Here is an 18988-nt window from a genome sequence, read left to right as displayed (position 1 = left end):
TAATCCGCCATCATTACCCTTAATCCGTCACCTTAGTCCTTAATCCGTTACCCTTTCCCTTAATCTGTACTCATTTCCCTTAATCCGCCATCCTTACCCTTAATCTGTCACTTTATCCCTTAATCCGTCACCCTAGCCCTTAATCCGTTGCCCTTGACCTTCATCAGCCATCCTTCCCCTTAATCCGTCACCATCACCCTTAAACCGTCACCATAGCCCTTAATCCGCGACCTTTGCCCTTAATCCGTCACCACAATCCTTAATCCATCACTCTTTCACTTAATCTGTTATCATTCCTCTTTAATCCGTCATCCTTGCCCTTAATCTGTAATAATTTCCCTTAATCCGCCATCCTTACCCTTAATCCGTCGCCTTAGTCCTTAATCCGTTACCCTTTCCCTTAATCTGTACTCATTTCCCTTAATCCGCCATCATTACCCTTAATCCGTCGCCTTAGTCCTTAATCCGTTACCCTTCGCCTTGATCTGTAATCATTTCCCTTAATCCGCCATCCTTACCCTTAATTCATCAACCTAGCCCTTAATCCGTTACCCTTTCCCATAATCTGTACTTATTTCCTTTAATCCGCCATTCTTACCCTTAATCTGTCACTTTATCCCTTAATCCGTTACATTAGCCCTTAATCCGTTGCCCTTGACCTTCATCAGCCATCTTTGCTCTTAATCCGTCACCATCACCCTTAAACCATCATTATAGCCCTTAATCCGCAACCTTTGCCCTTAATCCGTCACCACAATCCTTAATCCGTCACCCTTTCGCTTAATCTGTAATCATTTCCCTAAATCCGTCATCTTTACCCTTAATCCGTCAACTTAGTCCTTAATCCGTTACCTTTCCCTTAAGCTGTAATCATTTCCCCTTATCCGCCATCCTTACCCTCAATCTGTAATCATTTCCCTTAATCCGCCATCCTTTCCCTTAATCCGTCACCCTGGCCCTTAATCCGTTGCCCTTGACCTTTATCATCCATCCTTGCTCTTAATCCGTCTCCATAACCCTTAATTTGTCACGAAAGCCTTGATCCCTCACAGTGGTTGCCTTCAATCAGTCACGTCGCCATAACCCTTAATCCGTCACCATAGCCGTTAATCTGTCACCCGATAACCTAATCCGTCACCTTTTCCCTTAATCTGTCATCCTTACCCTTAATCCGTCACCATAACCTTAATTAATCCATAACCCTAACCATAATCCGTTACTCTTGCCCTTAATCCATCGTCAATGTTACATCTTGTTATGACCAAATTTTAGGTCTTTTAGGCAATATAGTATATAGATATAGACCACAAATGGTATGACATGTTAGCAAAGTTGGGATGGTGCCATTGTGATGGAAACTTTGACTGGGTATCAATTTTAAGCCCTGTTTCCGAGTTAATGACTTCTCCAGGCACAGCAACATGGATGCACCCATGGGAGTATCAGTTACAGGGTACTGGTCTGGTGGGCGGACAGAAGGACACAGCTGCAGACACAGTCTAGTACCGTGGCCACAGTGTCTAGACGTATGAGAACAAAGGGCGTTTCTTGTGTTAGAAAACAACTCATTTCTAGCAGATAACATGGAGATTTCTAAACTCTAATCGAAAGTTGTGACAACATGGTGAGCAAGAAGGGATGTATCACCCCCATGTCAGCAGTGGAAACAACAACGGGGAAGCACGGCCAGAAGAGACTGGAAGAATATGGACTGTTTGAAAATAGCAACACCAGACGTTTGTTCATTAATCTCCAAGGCAGGAAAAGTTGTTGCACGTTCCGCAGACAGGACTCGACTATGGAAATTTAGATTCTGAGACTGGAAGGACAAATAACACCAGAGTCGATCTGTACAGAACTGAGGTAAGAGGCGTCTGTTTCTGTTTTTGTGCAGGTAGGTCTTTTCAGTTTTATGTTAACGTTACGCTTTTGTGGTCATTTCAGATACCTTTCATGGCAAGGTAGAGATTTCGGCAAGTAGCCATTTTCGAAACCATCTCGACGTATGTTTGATATTCAGAATTGCTGTTAAAAGTGTTATTGAAACTTTTTAGGTTTGATGAAAAATGAGCAATAACTTAGCAGCCTAGAATTTAGAAATACGTCGCATTCATCCACGTTTCAAAATCATGTGCCATACAAACGTTGAAATTCCAGAACTAATTCTAGTATGTCGCATGTCCACGTATAACAACTAATTCCAATACAACTTATTTGTACACATTTAAAAATCTACATCCCCGACAAATGTAGACTGTTACAGTAGAAAAACTACAAATGTAGAAAATAATAATACGTCGCACTCGTCCACGTATGAAAATCATACGCCTGACAGATGTAGAAATTCCAAAACTAATTCCAGTACATCTCACCCCTGACAAATGTAGCATTAACTGAAGACAAAGTACAAATGTACAAAAAAACGTCCCATCGTCCACGTATGAAAACCATAAATCATATGCCCGAAAAACGTAGAAATGCAATTCTAGTACATCTTTTTGTCAAGTATGAAAATGTGCAAAGCCCCCCCCCCCCCGACAAATTAATTTAGAATTAGTTGTGTAGTTAGAAAAAATTATACGTCGCATGTATCATCCACGTATTAAAATTTTACGCCTGACAAACGTAAAAATTCCAAAACTAATTCCAGTACATCTCATTTGTCCACGTTTGAAAACCTCAACCCCCGACAATTGTAGAATTAGCTGAAGATAAATTAAAAATGTAGAAAAATGATACGTCGCATTTGTTCACGTGTAAAAAACATAAAAAACTAGAAAGGCAACATTTGCGGGAGCAAATGCAACTTTGAAACTTTGAAACTTTGAAACTTTGAAACTTTATTGACAATACCACATCGCAGACAAACAAGTCTGAATTGGCGAGTATTTTAACATTTGCTCGCATAAAAAATCATGTGATTATATACAAATATACATCGTTTAGCAATGGTGCCATTTAAAAAGACTTTGCATTTACAACACAAAACACGACGTTGTAAACATTGGAGCATTCGAACATGACAGGATTGTGTTGATTGGTACATTGGAGTAGGGAAAACGTGGGATTGTTAAGTCACTTATTCAGCAGGGTTACAAGGTACGGAATCGGCGAGTTTTTTAGTCTGTTGGTGCGGCAGAGTGGTGTGTTAAGTTTCTGTTTGCTTCTGGTGTTACGGCCGGATATGTCCCCTCTTGTGCTCGGAAGCCAATCCCTGAAGTTGGACTCCATCAGAGATCTTGCAAAGTTGAGACACAAGTCCTCTCTTCTTTGTGCCAGTGTTTTGAGTCCTAGCTGTTGCAGGGCGTGGGTGTAGCCAGTGTAGTCGTTGCCCAGAATAATCCGGCAGGCACGTTTTTAGATCTGTTCGAGTTTCTCTGTTTGCAGTTTGGTGAGGCCAGATGTCCAGGCAGGTGCAGCGTATTCTAGAATCGGTCTGATATAGCACGTGTAGATTGTGATGAGGTCATTACGCGATAACATGAACCTTTTAAGTCTTTTGAGCAGGTAGAGTTTCTTTGCGGCCTTTCCCACCATCTGCTTGACTTGGACGTCCCAACGAAGGTTATTCTGGATGTGGAGTCCAAGGATCTTAAGGCTGGGGGCGACAGCTAGCGGTGCGTTGTTGACTCGCAGTGGTGGCAGGGGGGATGGTTCCGACAGAAAGTGATGTGCATAGCCAGGCATTTAGAGTCGTTTAGTAGCATGTGGTTGTTTAACGTCCATTGGCATAACTGATCCAGATCAGACTGTAGGGTTGAAGGTTGTTTGAGCAGTCTTGATTGGAGCATGTTCATATCATCCACGTATTTCCATACCGGGCTAGAGGCATCAGAAGCAGCGTCGTCAATCAGTACCAGGAATAATATGGGGCCTAGTACTAGTAGAGTTCCCTGCGCAACTCCGCATGTCAGGTGTTCCCACTCCGAGAGAGCTCCACGGTAGCACTTGTTTCGCCCATTTCCCTCCCCACGCAAAAAGCGACTGTGGCATAGAGGCTAACGTTTGTTGTATGTCTGCAATGTTGGTATTTGAATGAATAATTGAATTGAAGACCAGTCAGAAATGGATCTCTCCCAATTTGAAACCCTATGCATGGATGGGCTCTTCCAGGCATCCATATTCATATGCTATTATTTTTTTAGTACAACGCTACGCCACACATTTTGTTTAATGCGCTATCGATCAGCGCCGATATTCAAGACTTCCCCGCGGCCCGATATAGTGTAGACATGTAACAGGGGTTTACGTAAGGAGGTTGAAAATTCTTACTGATTTACGTCATTTTTAGCCAAAAACTTTAAACAACTACTCAAAGCAAGCTCAACGTAAATTTTCACGCACTTCACAACTCTCTATTGTTAATGTTAATGTTATTGTCAACGTCCCGACACGGGATGTTTCCTAAGGTGGGAAACGTTGGGTACTTTGTGTGCACTATTGTGCGCACTAGTGTCCAATCTTGGTGACAGAGGGGTAGAAAATTCGTGTACATAGCAAGGAAATGTCAGGTTTTACCATAGTGTCCAAGCTTGCGAACTTGTAGAAATCTTTGTTTCCATGCAGTGTTAAAAATCTTTGTTTCCATGCAGTGTTAAAATAAGAAAAACACCGTGTGTGTCGAAAAATACCACCAGAAAAGTTTTGAACCTTCCACTCAATTGCACTTACATAACTTCAGTAGGACACAACAATAACTTACAACACAAGGATGTGAGCCAGGGAGTAGTGAAGTTGTGTCTGCACCTGTCAGAGTACTAGTAGTGCCCCTAATTAAATTGACTATTTCAACCAATCAGGTTGAGGTTGATAAATCTGCGCTCTCTCATTGGCTGACCGAATTAGTCAACCCGGCCAGATGAATAAAGATGTGACCTATAGGTCAGTGACCCCATATGAGGAAAATAGCCGATCTTCTTCCCAAAACACCCTCTAAAATCGCATTTCGAAGTATTGTATGCCAAAAGTGCGAATGGGATTCTTTAAATATTTGTTCAATGTACCACCATAGCAAATTTCAGGTCATTTGGATGTATTTCCAGAGCACAGGAGGCCAAAATGTACGTTTTTGGTCAGAAAAACCTCAATAAAATCACGTTCAAGGTCAATATCGAACAAAATTTAAAAAATGCTCCCAGGGTATTTACCTACTCTACACGTATACCAAATTTCAGCTCAGTTGGTGCAGGGACGACCGAGCTGAGTCGATTACAAGATTTAACAGGAGAAAGAAACCATACGAACACAATATATTGCGCCCAACAGTATGTTGGGCTCAACATAATTACAAATGTAGAAAAAAAAGGATACGGCGCATTCGTCCAATTCTTAAAGTATCAGTTATACCCCCATTCCACTTGGACGGCGCTTTCGCCGCGCTCTCACGGCGACATAAGGACCCCATTCCAAGTCACAACACGGTTACGGGGGGCAAATGACCCATATCTTTAGTTCGAAATATTTCGAAATATGAAATAAACCTATCTGGCTATCTATATTTCAAATCTATTAAAAAAAATTATCTCTTTTGACAGTCACTTTCGAAATGTTTGCAAATGATCAGAACAACTTCTGAAATATAGTATTCTCGTATTTTCTTTTGTTAGAAACATTTATGAATACTTATAAAGATTTGTAATTAATAAAACAATAATTCGAATATATAATAAATACCATTAAAAAAACGTAAAATTGACCAGATCACCGTGAGAGTGCCGAACTCCTGGAAAACGTGCTCAAGTGGAATCTCTACGGCGACCCAAAATCTCAAATGCAGCAACCTTTTATGAGCGACCAAAGATTTCACAGATAACTCAATTCGATCAACGGAATGGGGGCCTAAATTAGTAAAAGTCCGTCAAAACTACCTGCGCAACTCCAATTTTACCTGTGCTAGCATGCAGATGTTGAGCCCTACACGTACACTCTTCACTCACCTTAGTTACAGGATAAGAGGTCAAATTCCTAGGGACCCAAAATTGTGAAATTGCTTATCAGTTTCACGCATATTTAACTCCAAATGTTGTTTTCCTAGCTAAAGATAAAATTAGTACAATTTTACCTGTACTAAAATGCGAATTTCGAGCCCTATTTTTTTAATCGAACTCCAAAACCTTATAACACGCCATATTCGTAGGTACTAAGAAATATGTCAAACAGCTTATCAGTGTCACATACATTCTAAATTTTGTTTCCCTGTGGCTGTAGGACCTAGCAACTACATGACTAACATGCCACCGCCAACTACTTTGAAAAAGAAAAGCCAATCATGATTTTGGAATAGTCTAATTCAAGTCAATAATTCAAGAGGTTAAATCGACCGAAGCTGTCTACCGTCTTCAGAGACGACAAGAACCAAAGAAGAGAGCATTCAGGTTGATATGTTTCTGTATGTTTTTTTCTCGATCCCTGCACAGGTCACCTATACCGGACTACAAGGTCATCGGGGCACCCGGTATCCACGTGCACTAGGGAGGAACAATCCAGGCCTGGAACAATCTGGCCGTTTCCCACACAGACTCTAACCGCAGCAGGGGAGGTTGCCGGAGACCTTCCACTGCCGGACCAGCATCAAAGCCGTGTTACAATGATTGTGCTGTTACAACCAGACATTACCTGACACGATTTAGAGAATCCACACACTGGCGTGCACATGTTGTCCACTTTATTTGATTCAAACGAATACGTATTGTCTATTTTGTTGTTTATTTTAGTGTGCAACTTTTAGAAGCTGATTTTGCATGTATAACGTTATGAAAGAAAATACAGGTGATTAACCTCGTTAAAATCAAACCGGATGTACGAATGGTAAAAACCCAATACAAATGTGTATGCAACTGCAAGCTGCAGTAACATTTCACTCCGTCACTTACGTCCAAGAAGTTACAGTGCAACTCCTTACCAAACTTGGAACGGTTACTTTAGAATTAGTCTGCTAATTGTTGTGCTATAATTCTTTGACGGTTATTCATTTGTTTAAGTGAACTGCAGCGAAGAGATAAAGTAATCAATGTTGTGTGAGCAGAGTAAGACAGGAGACGAGAGATTTGTAAAACTAGGAATTTAAGGTCAAGAGAGAAATAGAGACATTCAGTAATTAATAAGGATCGTAGTAAGCCAACATTATGAAGTCATAATCAGTCAGTGTTATAACGTTTACGTCTCCCTTGGTAAGTATGCGGGAATCGTTGTCTCTGTGTCATTTCTTTATCCTTGATGTGGTCGTCTTCAAATCGGCATCTAAAAGAAACCGTATTTATACATCGGCCATTCTTTATTGTAAGAAGGAAAGGGTCTTAAGTATTCACCATTTCAAAATTGACTTAATTTTATTCCAAAAGCTAATTGGCCATCTCACCATTAAACAAACTAATCGTTCATTGTTTTTGTGGCTGTCGTCCCTACATCTCTGACAAGACCACAACTGCCATGTTCTTTAAGATCACGTCTCCTACACTTTCTAATTTAACATCACATTAAATAACAAATCTATATAAACCCTCTATCGTTGGGGATCTTGTCGTCCCTTACTTTTCGACAAGATCACAACAACATGATGCTCAGTGGACCTTGCTCGTCCTTTAGTACAGTGGGCCTTGTGTCCATTTGTGCCAACGGCAAGGTCACAACATCACCACACTAATAACTTTCATCTCTTATACCTAACATAAGTGGCAAAAATCACCCCTCCGGTCAAAATGGTCACACCCAACCCAAAACTAGGAAAAATATGGGAAACCAACATTAGCGACAAAAACCAACCCTAATATTATTGATTGCAACACTTTCTAATCCAACATCACATTAAATAACAAATCTATATTAACCCTCTATCGTTGGGGATCCTGTCGTCCCTTACTTTTCGACGAGACCACAACAACATGATGCTCAGTGGACCTTGCTCGTCCTTTAGTACAGTGGGCCTTGTGTCCATTTGTGCCAACGGCAAGGTCACAACACCACCACACTAATAACATTCATCTCTTACACCTAACATTAGTGGCAAAGATCACCCCTGTCAAAATGGTCACACCCAAAACAAAGCAAAATATAGGGAACCAACATTAGCGACAAAAACCAACCCTAATATTATTGATTCCAACACTTTCTAATCCAACATCACATTAAATAACAAATCTTTATTAACCCTCTATCGTTGGGGATCTTGTCGTCCCTTACTTTTCGACAAGACCACAACAACATGATGCTCAGTGGACCTTGCTCGTCCTTTAGTACAGTGGGCCTTGTGTCCATTTGTGCCAACGGCAAGGTCACAACACCACCACACTAATAACATTCATCTCTTACACCTAACATTAGTGGCAAAAACTACCCCTCCGGTCAAAATAGTCACACCAAACCCAAAACTAAGAAAAATATATTGAACCAACATTAGCGACAAAAAACACCCCCAATATTATTGATTCCAACACTTTCTAATCCAACATCACATTAAATAACAAATCTTTATTAACCCTCTATCGTTGGGGATCTTGTCGTCCCCTACTTTTCGACAAGACCACAACAACATGATGCTCAGTGGACCTTGCTCGCCCTTTAGTACAGTGGGCCTTGTGTCCATTTGTGCCAACGGCAAGGTCACAACACCACCACACTAATAATATTCATCTCTTACACCTAACATAAGTGGCAAGAACCACCCCTCCGGTCAAAATGGTCACACCCAACCCAAAACTAGGAAAAATATAGGGAACCAACATTAGCGACAAAAACCACCCACAATATTATCGATTTCAACACTTCCTAATCCAACATCACATTAAATAACAAATCTTTATTAACCCTCTATCGTTGGGGATCTTGTCGTCTTCTACTTTCCGACAAGACCTCAACAACATGATGCTCAGTGGACCTTGCTCGTCCTTTAGTACAGTGGGCCTTGTGTCCATTTGTGCCAACGGCAAGGTCACAACACCGCCACACTAATAACTTCCATCTATCACACCCACACATTAGTGAAAACAACATCCCTCCAGTAAAAATGGTCACACCCAACCCAAAGCAAGAAAAAATTAGCAAGAAAAAAAAAAGAAAACTAGCAAGAAAAACACCCCTCCGTCAAAATAGTCACACCCAACATTAGCGAAAAGAAACACCCCTCCCAATAAAATGGTCACATCCAACATGGCCGCCCCCATCCTTGGATGCAAAAACAGAACAGGTTTTGCTATCGCAAACCTGTAAATATGGTTAACTCCAATTTTATAGGTGGGTCTTCCAGCCTTTGGCTGTTGTATATGTTTTGTCAGTTTATTGCACTAGCCTATTCTACATAAGGTTGCAACCTTTTAAAGCAAGGAGAAAATACATGCCTCGCAATTTTATCCACTAGCCTAGTTGTGTATCTTTTTATGAGGAAACGAGTTATGTTGGCGACATACAAATACACAAACGCACAGCCCGCTGCAGTACCGACAGAAAATACCAGGGGAGCCATTTTTGAACTTGCCCTCCGTTCCTACAACCGCCACTCACCTACCAAAAATCATAAAGATCCATCAACGTTTCCGTCACTGTTTTTGCCTACATACAAACACACAAAAATGAAAAGTCCGCTGCAGTACTGTTCGAAAACGCCAGGTAAACCGTTTTCGAACTTGACCTTCCTTTGCACAACCGCTACACACCTTTTGAAAACCATGAAGATTCATCAAAGGTTTCTCAAGTTATGCTATTGACATACATACAGACCCACCCAACAGCTGGAGTAACCGAAAACATAATCTTCTCGGCGAAGATAATAAACAGAAAACATTGTTCTCTTTGGAGCTTGCGAAGAAAAGAAGTTGATATGTTGGTTCCTTTGATATTCTTTGACATATATCCATATCATTGAATAGACTGTTTCCTTCACTTATCCTAAGTATGAATTAAGCTTGATATGCTTAAGCTTTATTTCACTGGTAGGAGGCATTAAAACTAACCGTTTTATTTTGTTAGTTGAAAAGGATATTTCTAACCTCGTAGCTACCAGTATCTGGCTGTCGCATGTTACAAATTGTTTATTTCAAATTGCACTCAGGTATTCTAAATAAAAATAATGATAATAATAGATTATTCGCTTTGGGAGAAAAGATATCAAATGTAATTTGACGTTTTTATTAGTCTCGTTTATTGAAAGAATGACAGTTCACTCTCTTTCCTACGACAGTGTTGTCAATGTTGCAGCAGCGCCATGTACAGTAGCGCCATCGTGCGGTTTAAAAGTTTAGGACACCAACAAGGGGAAGAGTCCCTCTCCATTGCAGCCACCACTGTGCGCCACGGTGATTGGCTCGGCGTCAGGGTTGTTAAACCTGGAATGAAACCAAACAAATCAAACGTCAGTCTTTCTTAACATACTTTCCTCGATTGTAAACAAAAAAGAAAAGGAAAAAAGAAAAGGTTTATCTGAATTCGAAGCTTAAGTGAACATCTTCAGTATATCATCCCGAACTGCACCCATCTTGGACCTAAAACAGCCAAGGCCCTTTTTCTAGTCAGGGCATAATTGTAGAATTAAGCAAGAAACAAAACAAATGTCTCTAATTATAATTGCCAAATAAATGTATAGATGTGATCGTATTATGCTTACAACGGGCTCCACCCCTAGGGCGTTGGCAAAATATTTTTAAACAGTAATGCTTATATCTAACGTCAATAATCGCCATCTCTACAGTGAACATTAACAAGACTAAGTGCTAAGTAAAATTCAAATCTCCAGGCGCCTTTAGTTTGGCTCAGTATGGAATACAACGGGGAGCAATAAATTGCCTGCAACTTTTAGTTTCATTTACATCATGTGTATTGGTCTACTTTATACTAAAGGGAAAGAAAAAGCACATACACACACACACACACACACACACGCACACGTATACATGTAAAAGCGGTTGATTTCTTGTTGAGTGGAAATTCTAAAGGACGGGCTATTTCAGCTTGAAAGATGAGCTTTCAGACCGATGTCCATGTATCTTCACGTGTACGTTATGATTAACTTACGTTGCGAAGCAAGCGGCGCTTTCGAGGGAGCAGTTGCTGCTGTAAGTCTGGCCGTTGCTGCCGCAGACTGGGGCGTAGATGGCAGGGCAGATCATCGGGCAGCCAGAGGGGTGGTTCCACAAGTCCAACTGGCGCTTGGCGTCGTCCCTTCCGCAATGGCCTTGGTAGGCGGTGGTCAATGGTTCAAAGTCAGGCTCGTTAGAGAACCTTGCAATGAAAAAAGAAGAAAACTGGGATGCGTTTTTGTGCCCATCTTTCACGTACGATTAAAGAATCGCAAGTACTGATTTCTTTTAAAATCTCGCACAGCGCGAGATCTTCATAATTAGTACGAGAATGCACGAGAACTGCGTGATAGGGAATGTCCTGATTGAAATGTTTTCATATAAGCCCGCTCGTAGAATCGAGTACGCATGTGCAGTGTCAAAAGTTAAGGTTAAGGCCCCTGAGATGTAAACAAAACCAGTCTTGGCATCGTTATACAAATCGAGGCTTTTGTATAACGATTGTAAAAGACTTTTTATAAGCCACGGGCCTTCATCTTTGATACTGCACATGCGCACTCGAACCAACGAATGAAAATCTTACTGTGCAGCTAGTTGGCAGGCGGCTATGTCCAGCTCACACTGGTTGCCATAGGTGACGGCGTTCGACCCGCACACCGGCAGGTGGATGAACGGACAGAAGAAGGGACAGCCGCTCTGACGGACAGACTTAGCCTGCGAACCTGCAACGGACATAAAAGTGATGAACATTGTTTTGTATCCACCTCTTCGTTTGTTTGTTTGTTTGTTTGTTTGTTTGTTTGTTAGCATGTATACTTGTAGAACACTTTGCGAAAGTCGCCTCACTTTTGTTGAGTCAATATAGATTGTTGTGTAATATACCTAGACCAATAAGCCCATTCGTAGATTCGAGTACGCATGTGCAATGTCAAAGGTGAAGGCCCCTGAGTAGTAAACAGTTATCTTCTCGACCATTGTCTCGATTCGCATAACAATGCAGAGAGGTGTTTTGTTTGTGTCTCAGGGGCCTTCACCTTTGTCACTGCACATGCGCAATCGAATCTACAAGTGGGTTTATTATATCCACTTGTTTGATTGTATGTATTGTTGTAGAAGACCTTTCGACAGCCGCTGTACTTTTGTTGTGTCAACAAAGCCTGGTGTGTTTATACATAGACTAATGACTGACAGTGAGCCTCCCAATAAGGCCATTCACCATTCCGAGTACGCATGCGAACGGTCAAAGGTTTCTCGTGTTTTGGACATGCTATGGTCATATTTTCCAGTGGTAGGTAGCTCTTGTGCGGAAAAAGCAGTGGACCTTCAACCAGCTTTCGTTAGAACTGCATACTAGACTGTTTGCCTAGATATGTTTTCCAGAGATGATCTAACGAATGCCTCTGTGCATGTCACTGCACGAAATGGCCTCGGATCCCAGCGGATACGTACAGGGATTTCTCTGTATTTTGGGCGGATAATGACGGATACAGGCGGATCCAACGTAACTATTACGGATCCGACTAAATCCGCACGGGCTTTCGAATATTTCCGGAGGAATCTCTGTGCGTATCCGCCGGGATCCGAGGCCATTTCGTGCAGTGTGTGTTTTTAAAGATTCAATCTACAAACCCTATCAAGGTCTTATACATATTTGATGAGTGACACTAAAGAAATTATATCATCCGGCAAAGAATTTACTTGTGCGTGAGAGGTCCACCACCTGCTTCTCTGGCGGCCTTTGTCACGAACGTTATCATTACCATATGGCCACATATTACTTTATCAAACTGAGTGGTTCCCTACACATGATTGAATAATCAACCCTATACTACAGTCAACTTATCATCTAAACAACTATGTATAGGTTTAAGTGTTTATTATATTGGAATAGCGCCAAGAAGTATTTTTTTTTTTAGAAAATCAAGGAGGTGCTTGCTGTTGCTTTTTTAAACCTTTTTTTTGCGAGGTGTTATTTTGTTTTACGTCCCTAGGTTAGTTTGGCAAAAATTATAAACGTCTGCACTAAGCACATCTTCTACCCTATCAATGTAACATTAAAACATAATTTCAAGGTGAAATGTTAAGATATAGAATGATTGAAGTTTTGAAAATAAAATCACCGTGATGCAAAGAATGTACATATAGAATAGAACACGGGGTATTCTGTATTACCCAAGGTGCCAGCCCAACCTCCGAGTCCGGTATTCGAATTTTCTACGGCGGCGGAACCGGGGCGCTCTAAATGCATTCGAAATATTCTATGGAAGCCCGTGTGATACAACTCCCGAACCCTATGTGATACGGATAGTTATCACACGGTCTGGAACACCCTTATTAGGCCCAGGTATGACATGATATTGTATACATACCGGCCAGCAAGACTGCGACCAACAAACACTGCAGGACAACCATAGTGAACTTAAAGGTTTCTCGGTGAACAGTATGAAGTACCGTCGTTAACTCTGTAATCCTAAACTATAGAGTGTGTAAACGTATTGAACCCCACGTTATGACGTATTTCACAGGAAGTGATGACGTGAATCGGACCGATGACGTCAGCAAGTTGTTTGATCTGTACACAGATGGCACTATACAACGCACTGCTCATCTGTCACTACTTCAAGAAATCGCTAGGGGGCACAGAATTTAGTATTTGTCCTTTGTGAAAATCGTTCTTGTAACTGACAATTAACGATAGTAAAATTTATGCTGCTCATGCATTTTCAAAAGAAACGCGTATCTGTGCCATTCTATGCATGCCACAAGTTGCAGAATGTACGTAGATAATGCAAACATGGTACTGCAGTTAGAGCTTCGTCGAACGAGGGCGTTCCTCGTCGGTTGCAGCTACCACAAGCTTTTGCTGTATACGTATTGTATATGCCTAGTTTTGTTTGATCAGAAAACCCAAGGAGGTTTATTCTCTTCAACCTCATGAAACTCTCACTGTGAAAAATCATCTTATTCCATTACTAATCAAAAGAAGTATTATCACAAATTGAAACGAAGGGTAAGATTGGAGGGGTAAATATAAATTTTGTAAGTCTGGCTTTTTATCTTATTAGTAGGGAGTGTCATACCACATGATATTTATTCACTGCAAAAAGACTGTGACATAAATCCTCAAACGCCGTTTATTCAGCAGAATGTGAATTTCCGCTGGATTTCCCTGGCAACGTTGCTTCCAGGCCTATGGCTGACTGCAGCGCCATCCTCAAGTTTCATAAATAGATTTAAAAAAATACATATCGAGATATACATATAGGAGTACCTTAAGCTTAAGCATCTACAGAGTCAGCTTTCATAAAAGACCAATTGTCAGCAAGAAAAGGCCAGTTAGACTGCATAGTGGAGAGATTATGTAAGCTTGAGGTCACCTGAACACTGCTATAGAGGGCAGAAAGACAGCGGGGCAAAAGGGACCTCATTATGTTGGCATTGGGGTCATCTGAGGTGAATGTGCCACTGGCATGTGCGTGTAGTAATATATTTCAATTTTTTTATTCAATTCAACACAAATAGTACAAAAGCAGGGATTAGCTAATGCCTCCCTGAATTGTGTTCCGATTTTTACAAGCGTTCGTTTTAAAATCAATACATTTACACATAATATATACCATATCATTTACATTTACACATTTACATCAGGACCAAAACAATATACTGCTGCATTGTACTTCTTTCTGAGGTTGAACTTGAGTTGATCTCTGTAAGTGCATTCCACTGTGTAAAAAAACAAACATAATCTAAGTAGCATATAAATGTAGATCCCAGTACGTTTTTAATTACCTTTAACCTTTTAGAAAATTAACGTCCACCTCAATCAAAACGTAGAAATGCGAAACAAAAATGAAAATAGTTGACGGACATGCAACCACTCTCTCATTGGTGAAACCGCTAATTTTGCTGCTAATTGTAATTGACAATTAGGATCAGTGTAGACACGTCACATTGTCAAGTCTTCTGTCAAGTGGTCAAGTGGGTGTGCCCCTTGGACTTCTAATTTTCTTTTCAAGTTACTTGGTTGGCTTTTGCAGCACCGTTCCATTTCGTCGCATTTCGTTCCATTTCGTTCTATATCGTTCCATTCAGTTCCATTTCGTTTCACTTCGCACTTTCTGTGGACCCGTCTTCTGTGTGGCACCAAGGCAAACAACTTATTCTAAGTGAAGCAACATGGCGGAGGGAGAAACTGCACCAGAAACAGCGGACCAGTTCGCCTTGAGGATGGTAACCACGGTGTCGTCCGGGTTCGTGTCCCTGGGGATCGCCGTGGGAGCCCGTACGGGCCTGATCGCCCAGCTCGCCGAAGCGGACGGTCCCGAGACTGCGGTGCAAATAGCAGAGAAGGCATGCATGAAGGAGAGGTGAATATAGTTCCACGTACTAAGCTTGTAGCAATTAGATAGTATGAACACACTTTAACTTCTTATTCCTATGTTCTGTAGGGTTCTAATGTGACATCAAAACCTACCTGTTCGACATACATGGTCACTTGGCCTATGGTTTACTTCAAACAGTGTTAACAGTTGGACAGAATTTGTTATGAGGTGGTAACGTCACAAATACTTATCTTTTCTTAGATAGTTTCCTTCAAGGACATACCTACGACATTATGTCCTTGGACATAGCATACTATTATGATAAGTCATTCTTTAAGACGCTGTCGATGGACTGTCTTAAAGGGGGCGTATTGTGTACGACACTGCCAATGCTCCCCCGGAAGTACATAGGATGTATTGAATGTGAGGGCAAAGTCCATATTAAGTAAGCGATGGAGTGCCTGTCATTTCTTTACATTGCATCACCAAACCATATGGTTACACTGTTCTGGCTCATTGTTTGAACACATTGAACGATGGACTGCAAAACTGCTTTTCTCTGAGGTAAGAAAACTAAATTTTTTCCTGACTTTTCATAGGTATGTTCGCGAATGGTTGGCCATCATGGTGACCGCCCGGATTGTTGATTACGACAAGGAGCAGAAGACTTATTTCTTACCCAAGCACAGAGCCGGTGTTTTGGTACCGGACGGGGCGATGGGAAGCATGGGAAACTGGAGCGACTTCGTCAGGCAGGCAGCCATGGTTGCCAATGACGTGGCCGATTGTTTCAAGAATGATGGACCAAAGGGTAGGTGTTAATCTATACGTTTGCAGGGACGGGGGGCGTTACAGACTTTCCGGCACCTATCTTGGACGGGAGGGGGGTACGGACGTTGTGATGTCTATCTTGGAAAGGGACGGGAGACGATACAGACTTTAGAGAACCTATCTATAACAGGGACGGGGGACGATACACACTTCGCGGCAACTATCTCAGACAGGAACGGAGGGATACAGACTTTCCCGCAACTATCTCTAATAGGGACGGGGGACGATACAGACTTTTCCGCACCTATCTCTAATAGGGACGGGGGAGGATACAGACTTTCCCGCAACTATCTCTAATAGGGACGGGGGACGATACAGACTTTCCCGCAACTATCTCTAATAGGGACGGGGTACGATAAAGACTTTACGGTACCTATCTTGGATAATATAAGAGCGGGGGACGACACAGACGTTCCGGTACCTTTGACCTGTTCAAAAGAAAGTTTCAGCTTTGATCTATAAAGAAACACCACTAACTGCAAAGTTAAATAGAACGTGAGAAACGTAAATATTTTTCTAATTCTTAGTCTGTTGTTTATTCTGCAGGTGTGCCGTATTCAGCCTACCCCGAGTTTAACGGGTGGATGGCAGAAATCAGGGAAAACGAGCACAAGAGCCTTGTGAGCAAGTTTCTACCCACGATACCTGGGCTTGCAGAAGCACTCGGTAAGAAACAGATGTTGCTGTGACCTATCAAAACAAATTACTTCAATCAGAATGTCTTACGATGTGCTAAATTAACAATCAATCAATCAATCTAAGGTTTATATCACCATAGCGAAGTGTCACATTTTGTTGTCCCTTAGAAATACTGTAATTACATTATACGTCTTTAATCTTCCGTTAACCAGAATCTGGCATCAGAGTCATTGATGCTGGATGCGGCAGAGGCATCGCGACCCTGACCCTGGCCCAACACTTCCCCAAAAGCACCTTCGTCGGTACCGACTTCAGCGAGGAGGTCATCCAATGGGCGAACGAGGAAAACAACAAGCGCGGATTGGCCAACGTCACGTTCCAGGTGCACGACCTGGCCAAGATGCCCGATGATTGGTCGGATTCCTTTGATTACGTTCTCGTGTGGGACGTCATCCATGACCAGGCAGATCCGGAGATGGCCTTGCGGGAAATCTTCCGCATGGTCAAGCCGGGAGGGCGGTTCTCTATGGTCGACATCAAGGGGCACTCTGATCTGGCAGACAACATGGGTAACCCCGCCGCTCCTCTGCTTTACGGGGCCAGTCTCTTCCACTGCATGACGGTGTCGCTGTACTTCGGGGGGAAGGGTCTGGGTACCTTATGGGGGCAGGAGTTAGCGGCACAGATGCTACAGGAGGCCGGGTTTACTGACGTACAGGCGCTGGATCTTCCACATAGTCCGGTCGAGATTCACTTCTTGTGCAACAAGCCCTGAAGTTAACGTTTGGAGTTCTCGTTCTTTCTATTTTCTTGATTAATAGAAAAAACATAAACAAAGATTGACAAATTGTTAAAGCCTTCCACGCCCCCCCCCCTTGCAGTTTGTTCCTTACAATTGGCCACGTTTATAGACAGGAAATTGATACATAATCTTACATAGCAAAAAAGCTCCAACTTAAAATAAGATAAAGTTTCCACTAACGTTGAAGTTAACGTTTAATGTTAATATTGCCCTATGTAGTGGGCTCAGTATCGTTACTATCAGTGTTTGGGGTAAGTTAAAACACTTGAAACTTGGTGATGTATCTATTTAGGAATTATGATCTTTGAGTTTTGTGAAACTACTACACTAATATTTAGTGGCTAAATCACTATATGTATTAACTGCTACTACTACACTAACATTTAGTACCTATTCTTTAAAGTCTTTAAAGTAAGGGAGCTGCATCTAATGTGATAGTTGGTATTACTAAGCTTTATTTTCTTTAATGCTGAAATAATTGGTCAAATATAAGCTTCTGTTTTAATTATACTTTAAGTACACCACATATTTTATCATACATACACACTCCTTTGCGACTAAAGTGATCTTTTCCTTGTCGGTTGTTATAGTGGATAGTCAATACGATTATAAGCAGGCTAAATTTAGAACTGTTTGCTGTTTAAAAGGATTATTGGGTGGTGGGATTGCATTTGTCTCAGAAAATATGCGATTAAATTGAGGACCTAAAATGCCTTGCATTACAACGGCTTTTTCCTGAGTCTTTTTTTTTTAACACAATATTGCCATACCTTCTCATGGGCCGCTTTCCGTTGTAGGTAAACATTATCTTTCGAAACAAACGTTGAAATCATAGCGCTCGTATCACTATTACCTTTAAATGAAGATTTTTGCCTATTGGTAAGTTTGCAGATATGATTATTCAAAACGTCCGTATTTCGAAATCTCCACCTTCTGAACCACATCTAATAGAAGCCTATGTGTTTAGGGTCTGCATGACGTGTGTCCTGAATTTGATGAAGCCAGTACTAGTATAATATGAATTATGAAATAAAGATGGGAAAGGGTACGTCTATACATTTCTCGCACATGTATAGTCAGGATTTGAAGTTAGTCAGCTGAACACAAGGACTAAAATTACAATTTCTGGATTCCGAACCTCAAAAGATTATTATGTCATGCACATTTTAGTCTTGCAAATTGAACAAAAGAGATTAATGAAGAAAAAAATATTTCAGGGCCAATATCAAACGAATTCAAATGGACATATTTGACCAGCCGATTCATCCCTTTTAGACCAATTCTACTCTAGTCTGGTATAGACAATTTATTCTTCAAAACTTCGTGTGGGTGGTTGCTTGTGTGTGCTCCAATGTGTGTGTTCTGTTAACCCTATCTAGACCGGGCTT

General features: G+C 41.4%; 2 protein-coding genes and 1 long non-coding RNA gene across 3 annotated transcripts; 2 read left to right on the top strand and 1 right to left on the bottom strand.

Annotated features, from left to right (window-relative positions):
• Positions 1–1591: 1591 nt before the first annotated feature.
• Positions 1592–7379, top strand: LOC136424793 (uncharacterized). Its single transcript, XR_010753928.1, has 2 exons — positions 1592–1863; positions 6417–7379. It is a non-coding gene; the product is annotated as an uncharacterized lncRNA (long non-coding RNA).
• Positions 7380–10108: 2729 nt separating this feature from the next.
• LOC136424772 (thrombin inhibitor rhodniin-like) lies at positions 10109–13509 on the bottom strand. The gene is made up of 4 exons (XM_066413426.1): positions 13376–13509; positions 11590–11728; positions 11002–11208; positions 10109–10316 (listed from the first exon to the last, which is right to left on the bottom strand). Exons 1-4 carry the CDS (start codon positions 13416–13418, stop codon positions 10229–10231), a joined length of 477 nt encoding a protein of 158 aa, XP_066269523.1. The 5' UTR covers positions 13419–13509; the 3' UTR covers positions 10109–10228.
• Positions 13510–15140: 1631 nt separating this feature from the next.
• LOC136424753 (S-adenosylmethionine-dependent methyltransferase Rv2258c-like) lies at positions 15141–18110 on the top strand. Its single transcript, XM_066413400.1, has 4 exons — positions 15141–15373; positions 15928–16139; positions 16706–16825; positions 17011–18110. The coding sequence occupies exons 1-4, from the start codon at positions 15183–15185 to the stop codon at positions 17571–17573; spliced, it is 1086 nt and encodes a 361-aa protein (XP_066269497.1). The 5' UTR covers positions 15141–15182; the 3' UTR covers positions 17574–18110.
• The last annotated feature ends 878 nt before the right edge of the window (positions 18111–18988 follow it).

The sequence above is a fragment of the Branchiostoma lanceolatum genome, chromosome 18 (assembly GCF_035083965.1).
Source record: "Branchiostoma lanceolatum isolate klBraLanc5 chromosome 18, klBraLanc5.hap2, whole genome shotgun sequence".
NCBI classification, from domain to species: Eukaryota; Metazoa; Chordata; class Leptocardii; order Amphioxiformes; family Branchiostomatidae; genus Branchiostoma; species Branchiostoma lanceolatum.
The sequence above is the reverse complement of the archived record's forward strand: the minus strand, read 5'-3'. Positions and strand labels throughout refer to the sequence as shown.

Excerpts from the sequence above, each read along its gene's own strand:
- LOC136424772 (XM_066413426.1), bottom strand. The coding sequence starts at position 13,418 with ATGGTTGTCCTGCAGTGTTTGTTGGTCGCAGTCTTGCTGGCCG. Across the intron at positions 11,729-13,375 it reads GGTCGCAGTCTTGCTGGCCG|GTTCGCAGGCTAAGTCTGTC; the intron begins GTATGTATACAA and ends TGTCCGTTGCAG. Across the intron at positions 11,209-11,589 it reads GCCTGCCAACTAGCTGCACA|GTTCTCTAACGAGCCTGACT; the intron begins GTAAGATTTTCA and ends TTTCATTGCAAG.
- LOC136424753 (XM_066413400.1), top strand. The coding sequence starts at position 15,183 with ATGGCGGAGGGAGAAACTGCACCAGAAACAGCGGACCAGTTCGCCTTG. Across the intron at positions 15,374-15,927 it reads AAGGCATGCATGAAGGAGAG|GTATGTTCGCGAATGGTTGG; the intron begins GTGAATATAGTT and ends GACTTTTCATAG. Across the intron at positions 16,140-16,705 it reads CAAGAATGATGGACCAAAGG|GTGTGCCGTATTCAGCCTAC; the intron begins GTAGGTGTTAAT and ends TTTATTCTGCAG.